At 38.8% G+C, this 8,468-nt stretch overlaps 1 protein-coding gene across 1 annotated transcript in view; it reads left to right on the top strand.

The window, feature by feature from the left end:
* Window positions 1–6,230: 6,230 nt before the first annotated feature.
* FAM81B (family with sequence similarity 81 member B) overlaps window positions 6,231–8,468 on the top strand; it is a gene marked incomplete at both ends in the record, with an annotated part of 72,038 nt that continues 69,800 nt past the window's right edge. The window contains one exon of the mRNA XM_081306174.1: window positions 6,231–6,387. Within this exon, the coding sequence (XP_081162300.1) occupies window positions 6,231–6,387 (157 nt within the window). The remainder of the gene's footprint in view (window positions 6,388–8,468) is intronic.

Here is an 8,468-nt window from a genome sequence, read left to right as displayed (position 1 = left end):
TCTGAAAAGAGGATAGAAAATCACCCAGTGCATGTTTGAAGACTTGTATGTGAACGAGGAAACAGGTAACTGAATGAATTCAGTGGGGAACTTGTGTATCTCCAGCTCAGCTGCCTGCCAAAAAGCAGAAGTGATGCCAGAAAGATGAAAAGAGAAGGAATGACAAAGAATATATAGAATATATATAGCTTTCAATGAAAAGGAGCTTGTTATGGTGCAAAAAGCAAAGACTAGTTCAACTGAGAAATTTTCTTAACTTGTATCTGTAAAATGGGTTGTTGTGAAGACTAGTAAATTGTAAATATATAAATCCACACATACATACACAGAACACCATGCCTATAATAGGCCTTTGGCTAAATGTTTGAACTTTTCTTACCCACTTACATTAAAGTTTGGTCTAGGTATTTCTACACCTGTAAAAACCAATAACAAATTTCTAGGAAAAAAAATGCACTGGAAAAAATTATTTTTACTTTAATTTTTAAAAAGATAAATCATGCTAGCTGGCAGCCATAGCAGATGCAAAATGCTTGAACTCTTACAAGATTAGAAATCATAGCCATAAGGAGATGTGGATAAGCAGCCCATACTGAAATGGGCCTTCTTTCAGAAGAGAGGGTTACTTAGGGATAGGTTTTCCACGGAACAAAAATCTCATGTATTTTAATGGTGGGTCATAGGAGTATTCCCAGAGCACAGGAAAACTTCTCTTATGGCTTTCATTACCCCTTCTATTGAGACAAAATGCATAAAATATTAAAATCTGTCCTCAAGTCATTTGGTTAAATGTATAGATGTCTAAGGCCAAAAATACATTCATTGATTTCAGAATTAAAATCTATTTATAGGCTTTTCAAACAGATATCTCTGGTCACCTTGAAGCACAGGTTCTTGCTTTAGCTGCATAGTTGGGGACACGGGTCTTACTACACAACAAAAATAGCGTCCCAGATCATGAAAACAGCAAACTGGGGGGCTGCTGGTTCCTGGTGAGCTAACACTGGTAGGGATGTTGAATTGGGGTTGTTCAGAGCAGACTACTGGATCCACAAAGGTGTGCTCAGAATTTCCCTGGTTGAGCAAGAAACTTTCACACAGCTGAGGAGATTTTTTTTTTTTTTTTTGCTAGACTAAATACTCCTGCTCTCTATGCCATAGAGATCCTGTTTACTAATTTAACAAGCACATATTTTTATTGACCCCCCAAAGGCCTACCTATGGTCCCTGTGTTTGGGGGCAGCATAATAATCAGCCACTGGAGTGGTCATCATCTTTAAATTTGTGACTTACCTACCTTTGCACTGCATTCACTGTTGTAGGGTTTTGATTTTTTTAGTGATTGTTGGTTGGTTGTTTTATACTGTTTGTAAATATAAGCATGCATGACAAACTAAATATTAAACATACTTACAAAGATAAATACATTTCCCCCAAAATTACTTTTTTCTTTTGGCATTTATTTCATTGAAAATTACAAAAGTTACTGTATTTTAATTTATTGCACTTCTCAATTTGGTTAGTCATTTGATTTGGGTATTGGGAGTGGAAGTCAGGAGACAGGAGCTAAGACAATTGGGATCTACATAGAAGCTTGCCTACAATTATGTGTCTGGGGAGAATCTCTTTGTTCAGAAGCTGAGAAGACAGAGGGATAACAGGAAATCAGAGAACGGAAAAAGAGAACCTCACTGACAGTTGGTAGGGGGAAGAGAAGCAGGGTATAAATACAAAGTAGGAACAAAAGCAAATTGCTAGTTGGCAACTGAGAAGAAATTTCCCATAGGATGTGGTTTTCTGCCTTGGGGGAAATGCAGATGATAGTTTGGACCTTTGAATGATGCTTTGGAAGCAGAAAGCACTTCAAGCTCTGCTAGGTTTTATGAAAATTTACTTAAACACAAAATCCAAAGCTCACGATAGATGAATGAATGGATGGATTGTTAGATAGATAGAAATATAAATGGATAGATAGATCAATGGATAGTTTTGTTGGCATATAGTAGTAATATTAGGGACACCAAGTTGTCCCTGACCAAAATTTTCTTCTTTGTAAGTCTTCGGATATGCTCTTTTAGAAATTCTTTCCTTTGAGTTTTCCAATGCATGATCTTTGGATCTCTGGATCAAAATGAGCTTGTTTAGAAATTTGTGGGGTGGGACCTACACATCCACATTTTATTAAATTCATCAGGTAATTTGCTTTTACACAATAATATTTAAAATGTCCAGACTAAGACATTGTCCTTTGTGAAGTGTAAAGTTCGATATGATCAGATCCTAAAAAGAACCACAGGAGAAAAGCTGAAAATCAGAAGGGAGAACAGAAAAAGGAATTTTGGGGAGTGTAAGGATTTCCTTCTCTCCAAACATCAGTGGAGGATCCTAGGCAATAAAAGCCTCTGGGAGAATAAGACTGGGAGGAAAGGAAAGAATCAGCCAGTCATGAGTACCACTCAGATTGTAGGGACCTCCAGCTTGGGCATTTTTCAAGGGTCAGGTAAATGCCAAGTCCTTCAAAATTCAGGCCACAGTTGTCTACTTCTGTAGTTCCCTGTAGAATTTTATTTATGTTTTATGGACTTCATTGATTAATTCAACTGAAATATTTATTGTGCACTTACCAGACACTATTCCAGGAATTGAGGCAGGGCAGTGAACTACAGAGACAAATATATTTGCCCTTAAGGAGCTTAGGTTCTAACAGGGAAAACAATAAGGAGAGTTGAATATATACCAGATAGAAAAATGCTAAGGGGGAAATGGTAATAGGAAGTATGTTTAATGTGGAAGGAAACGGCAATTTTAGAAAGACAAAGAAGACTCCCTGAGAAAGTGACGTTTGAGTAAAACACAGAAGTAAGTAAGAGGGTGAGTAGAGGGCCAACCTAGGGAAAGGGCATTGAAGCAGAGACAACTGCAAGATCAAAGGTTCTGAGACAACAGCCTGCCAGTGTGTTCCAGGAGTCAGTCATAAGGTGGTCACCAAGGCAGGAAGAGAACAAGCCAGAGGTAGAACCAGATGGCCACTGGAGGATTCTATCAGATTTATCTTCAGAAAGGTGTTGCAGATCCCAGGAAACCTTCTCTGATCAAGTTAGAAAATGATTGAAGGATTTTTGTTTCTTTGTTTGTTTCTGAAGAAATCACTTTAATTCTCTAAAATGTTTGATGTTCACAATAACAAAGTTAAGGCTGACCATGAAATTCATCTAAAAACCTGAAATTTATTACATCTTTAAAAACAGATATAAATTTTATATTTTAGAAAAATATTCATATAAAACAAATTGGGCACATAAATGGATAAGATTCAATTACCCAGAAAAATTAGGGGAATATACCAATTGATTCCCCAAAGAATTAGAAAATAATGTAAAATTTTTTACTTAAAATTACCATATACTATGACTGTCTTTTGGAAAATGAACAGTAGTGAAGTGCTTTAACACTTTGTAGGTTTAAAACTACAACTCCCAATGCCAAGCCACATCTTGGTTAATAGCCAAAAAATATCCAATCACTTCTAAAAACTATTTGGGCAAATTTCTAATTAAATGACTGGGAAATTTAAGAAAAAGTCCTAACTTCACTTTATTTACTTTAAGTTGTAATTCCAACTACACAGGTTGGTCTGGTTTCTAGCCCCAACTTGCTAAATATCCTTTTTCAAGTCACTCTATCTCTTTAGTTTCACTCTATCTCTTAGTTTCTCATTGCAGAATTTTGAATAGATGAATTTCATGGTCAGTCTTAACTTTGACAAAATCACTGGCTATTTTGCTGAGAATAATCTGGCAGAAAGGTAAGTTTGGCAGAAGGAAGCTTGGTTTTAGAAAGACATTGCAACAATCCAGGAGAGAGATGATGGTGGCTATGATTGGCAGAGGAGGTGGTGACTAATAACCCAAGTCTGGATATAATTTGAAGGTGGGCTAAATAGGTAGAGTATGAGAAAGAGAGTGTTATGGTTATATGTGGTGTCCCCCAGAAGCTCACATGTGAAACAATGCAAGTTTCAGAGGAGAAATGATCGGGTCATAGCCTTAACCTACATAGTGAATTAATCCCTGATGGGTTTAACTAAGTGGTAACTTGAGGCAGGTGAATTGTGGCTGGAAGAAGTAGTTCATTGGGGGCTGTGGGGTATTTATTTGTATCTGCTAAGTGGACACCTCTCTCTCTGCTTCCTGATCAACATGTGAGCTGCTTCCCTCTGCCACACTCTTGTGTAATGAGCCCTGAGGAATGGAGTCTGCTGTCTATGGAATAAGACCTCTGAAACCGTGAACCCCCAAATAAACTTTTCCTCCCCTACAATTGTTCTGGTCAGATCCTTTAGTTACAACAGTGAAAAAGCTGACTAAATCAGAGAGAGAGGTGTGAAGGAAGATTCCAAGGTTTGGAAAAAAACAACTTGAAAAATCTGTTGTCCTTGGCTGCAATGGGAAAGACTATATGGGCAGCAGCTTTGTAGGGGAGGGTACTTAGGGATCATCAGCCTGTAGCCATGAGAATGTGAGAATTCATCAACATAGTGAGTGCAGAAGATCAAGGGCTAAGCTCTGGGGCACTTTACTAAGTTTGTTTAGGACTGAATGGTTTCCAAGAACATGAGACTTTTGGGAAAGTTCTGGACAGACTGAGATGATTGATCACTGACTGAGAGCACAGGGAGATGAACAAGAAATCAATAAAGAGTAGAAAGTAGTGGTAAGGTGGGAGACACTTTGCTCTGGGACCCAAGTAGAGAAACAGTTTCAGGGAGAAGATAGCTCTCAACACTTAAATGTTGCTGATGGGACCAAGACAATGAAGAATGAGAATTAACCAATGGATTTAGCAATAAACAGTTGCAAGGAACCTTGACAAGAACAGTGTTAGTGGAAGTTACAAGGGACAGAAAGCCTGACTTCAGTCACTCAAGGTTATCAGGCCACTCAAGCTACCCTAACAAAACACTGCACTTGCTAAAACAACAGAAATTTATTTCTTCACAGTTCTGAAGATTCCGAAGTCCAAAATAAAAGGTGTTGGAAGATTTGGTTTCTAAGGAGGATTCTCTTCCTCACTTGCAAACCGTGACTTTCTCACTGTGTCCTTCTCACTGGGTCCTTAAATGACAGGCCTCTCTCTCTCTTCCTCTTTTTTTCTCTTCCTCTCTCTCCCTCCCTCTTTCTCTCTGCTTTTTCTTCCAATGCCATAGTTCTATCAGATTAGGACCCCAATATATGATTTCATTTAATGTTAGTTATCTCCTAAAGATCCTCTTTCCAAGTATAATCACATGAGAGGTTAAGGTTTCAATATAAAAATGTGAGTGGGGGACACAATTCAAACCATCGCTAAGAGAGAATCAGAGAAAGCAACTATAGAGCGCTTTCATGGATTTTTTTCCTGTGCAGAAATGGAACAAATTGAGTTTGCTGGAAAGCAATATAGGATCAAGAAAAAAATTGCTTGATTCAAGGTGAGTAGGAGAAATAAAAGTATGCTTATATGTTGATGACAATGATTCAGTAAGAGGGAATATGGGAAATTGCTGGGGTGATGTCCTTGATAGATGAAGGGCAGAGGAGCACATATGGTTCTGCCAAAGCAGGAGACAGAATGAAAGGACACAGGTACACAGAGTCCTGTCCATGCAGTGGGAGCTGGGCAGGGCTCTTGGAAATTCTCTTCTGATTATCTGTTTCCTTAATGGAATAAAAAGTTAAACTTACCAACTGGGAGAGGCAATGATGGCAGTTTGAGGTCAGAGGAAAAGGTATGGGAGTCATCTAGAATAGCAGGAGAGTATGGACTAGGGACATGTAATATAATTACCAGGGAGCATTAAGGACACACTTAAAGCTTGTGGTCATGAATTTCAAGACAAGTAAACAGGTGGCATGCTTTCGCCAAGCCATGGGCTGACACACAAATGCAGGCAGAAGTAGAAAAATGAATTTAACCAAGTTTTGACTTAGCCAAGGGGCATAAGGAAGTATGAAAGGCACTGGTGTCTGTATATTGTACCATGCAATGCAGCCCTTTCTGTCTTGAGTTAGAATCAGTTGGGGGTTCACCTTCCGTCTTCCAGAGATTAAACTTCTTCATCAGAGGGCTTTAATTTTTATTTTTCATCCTTATATTTTCCAGTGACCCTAGCATAATCAATGACTTAAAATAGGAAATGTTCAGAATCCTTCCTAAATAAATGATTCCAGGAATCCCAGAGAATTATCCTGATGCTGGGCTACTTGGAAGAGGCTCCCAGGGTGAGCAGTGACAGATATGGGCAAAATCCATTTACTCAGAGAGAGGCTGGGGGCCTTCATGAAATGGTGCATGGAAACTGGCCCCCTGGATCCTTCCATAGGCTGCCTCCAACCCCTTATGGCCAAAGTAAAAATTCATTTAACAGATATCCAGGCCCCACCAAAAAAAAAAAACTGTGCATAGAAAAATGCAATAAAATGGACATAGGTAGCCCTAAGAGAACATGAGCTAACATTCACTACATAATTACTGTGCTCTATGCAGTGTTTTAAGAGCCTTAGGAATCAAATTAATTTTCATCATAATCTTATATTGATACAGAATTATTCATATTATACTATTATCATCATCCCATTTTAGAGATAGAAAGTAGAATTATGTATAATTTACCAAGATTACCCACTGGTAAGCACAGAGAGAAGGGTTTAACTCAGGCTGTCTGGTGCCAGGTATGTTCCCAACCACCATTCTAGAGGATTCATATCATTTCCCTAGAATCTAAAAAAGTTATTCACTTAACTTGCGGGGAATTAAAATATGCTCTGCCTCAAATCCACTGGCTAAAATCACAACCCTCATCTTTCCTTTGGGTTCAGTCATAGCCCTACTTTAGAATGGAAGTCAAAAGACCCACACCTTAGTAGAATTCAGTATGACACCTCCCAGGCGGACAAAAGGCCAAGGGTCAGAAGATTTGGGACTAATCAGTCAATTTCACCATTTACTTATCTGAGTCATTTTAGACCTCTAAACCTTTTTGTAGTTTTACCTATAAATTGGGATAGTTATGCCTGTACTGCCTGCCTTATTAAGATGGACCAGGAGGAGTACCTCCTAAAATATTATGTGCTAAACACATCAGAGATTGATAGAACACCAAAGCAGGTAAAATCAAAACACAAGAGAAAAGCTACCTAAGGCACACACAAGTGAGGTCTTTCCAGGACAGGTGACCGTAGGAGTGCTGAGACATCATCAGACCGTGGACAAGGGAAAAGGGACAAAGGAGAAAAAGGAAGTCCAGGAACCTGCCAATAACCATAAGCTGCTCTGTCCCAGGCCTGGGTGAGGCTCGTTTAGCTGAGCACACAGCACTCGGCAGATACCCAGGGTCAGGGCTTCCACTGGCCCATGTACACTCCTTGTGTGAGCTAAGAATTGGTGCCCCTTTCTCAAGACTCTACTTCTACCTATCAGAAAATTGTCCTGATATACTTACTTTGCTAAATTAAGATATTTTACTGGCATAGACCTGAAAAACTGTTGTAACAAAATGAAAGACTACAGTGGTCCTGTTTTGGTCAGCTTTTTTGCTGCTGTGACTGAAAGATCTGACCAGAACAATTTTAGGGAAGGAAAAGTTTATTTGAGGGCTCATGGTTTCAGAGGTCTCATTCCATAGACAGCTGGTTACATTCTTAAGGACTTGAGGTGAGGCTGAATATCATGGTGGAAGAGTGTATAGTAGAGGGAAGCGGCTCATATGATGATCAGGAGGCAGAGAGAGAGGGAGAGACTCTACTCACCAGATATCAAATATATACACCAAAGGCATTCACCCCAATGACTCACCTCCTCCAGACATACCCTAACTGCCTTTAGTTACCACCAAGTTAATCCCATCAGAGAATTAATTCACCGATTGGGTTAAGATTCTCATAAGCTAATCATTTCTCTTCTGAATCTTCTTGCATTGTCTCACATGTGAGATTTTGTGGAACACATCACATGCAACCCATAACAGACACCATGTGAATGACACCCCCTCGGGTTGTGTAGTGCACAACAACACACAGCAGTTTTGCCTTGGATGAACCTCAATGCTGACTATCCTCTTCTATATCTGTATTTAAAATATCAGAGTGTGGTCATTTTAATTTTTTAAATTTTGAATATTTTGGTTTCAGTCCCTTAAAATATACTATTATTAACCCAAAATTAGGAAGAATCTTTGAAGATCATAGACTTTCATACACATTTGGGGTAGGTAGGAAGTCAGTGGTGCATTTATATATTGTGTATTGTTGAGTTAAGAACTGAGTAGTCATTTGTATTTGGAATAAACCAGTCAGACTCTCCATTTCAGTGGGACCCATTTCTTTAGCCAAATGCCACAGATTCAAAGTTGAATTTAAGGAGGGAAAGAATCTCAGAAAGTTGTTAAGCAAGGTCAAATCCAGTTTTTGTTTTTCTTTTTGTTTTTCTTC

The sequence above is a fragment of the Spermophilus citellus genome (assembly GCF_964194105.1).
Source record: "Spermophilus citellus genome assembly, chromosome: 1".
NCBI classification, from domain to species: Eukaryota; Metazoa; Chordata; class Mammalia; order Rodentia; family Sciuridae; genus Spermophilus; species Spermophilus citellus.
This window is presented reverse-complemented; position numbering and strand designations above follow the sequence as displayed.